Source organism: Sphaeroforma arctica, assembly GCF_001186125.1.
Source record: "Sphaeroforma arctica JP610 unplaced genomic scaffold supercont1.13225, whole genome shotgun sequence".
Lineage (NCBI taxonomy): Eukaryota > Ichthyosporea > Ichthyophonida > Sphaeroforma > Sphaeroforma arctica.
The window spans coordinates 1-671 of record NW_014027333.1 but is presented as its reverse complement, the minus strand read 5'-3'; the positions used below and the strand labels follow the sequence as shown (position 1 = coordinate 671).

The window sequence follows — 671 nt, the reverse complement described above, 5'->3', positions numbered from 1 at the left end:
ATATATATATATATATATATATATATATATATATATATATATATGTATATACAACAATACACACACACACACACACACACACGTATACTTACGTGTATACACATACGTACACACGTGTACACATAGACACAACACACACACACACGCCGATGTTACGGCTACCATTTGTCTATAGACACGTCCCCAACTCGCAACCGGAGCCTGCTATTGCCGATACAAGCTCATCGGACAGTATACCACTCACAGAAACAGATATGTATTCCAGGGCTGGCAGTCTAGGTAATATGCAGGCTTTATCTGTATTGGGACCCGAAACAGCCCAGCAGATAGAGGCACTTGCACGGCAAAGGGGTTTTACAGTACCAGATGAAGAAGATGGAAGTGTATCCGATTATATAGCCCAGTTAAATACGGATGATGAATTCGAAGGGGAAGATGCGGATAGAGATACAGCCCAAGAACAGGCCAGGATCAACGCCATGATGATCAATAGGATATTTTTAGTACTCGTTATAGCGTTTGTTCTGGCTGCGATTGCTATAGGTGTGGTGGTGCTGGTGTTGGGTACGGCGCCCACGTCCAGTAGTACAAAATATAGGCCGAAAGTGCTGTATAACGGTATGTATGCAGTGGGATGTTGTGAACAATTGGAAAGGTATAGATGCCTTATA

General features: G+C 42.6%; 1 protein-coding gene across 1 annotated transcript; it reads left to right on the top strand.

Annotated features, from left to right (window-relative positions):
- Positions 1–149: 149 nt before the first annotated feature.
- Positions 150–618, top strand: SARC_18017 (hypothetical protein; the record flags this gene model as incomplete). Its single annotated transcript, XM_014287897.1, has 1 exon — positions 150–618. A coding segment is annotated over one exon (469 nt), but the record flags the coding sequence as incomplete, so codon positions are not given.
- Positions 619–671: the final 53 nt, after the last annotated feature.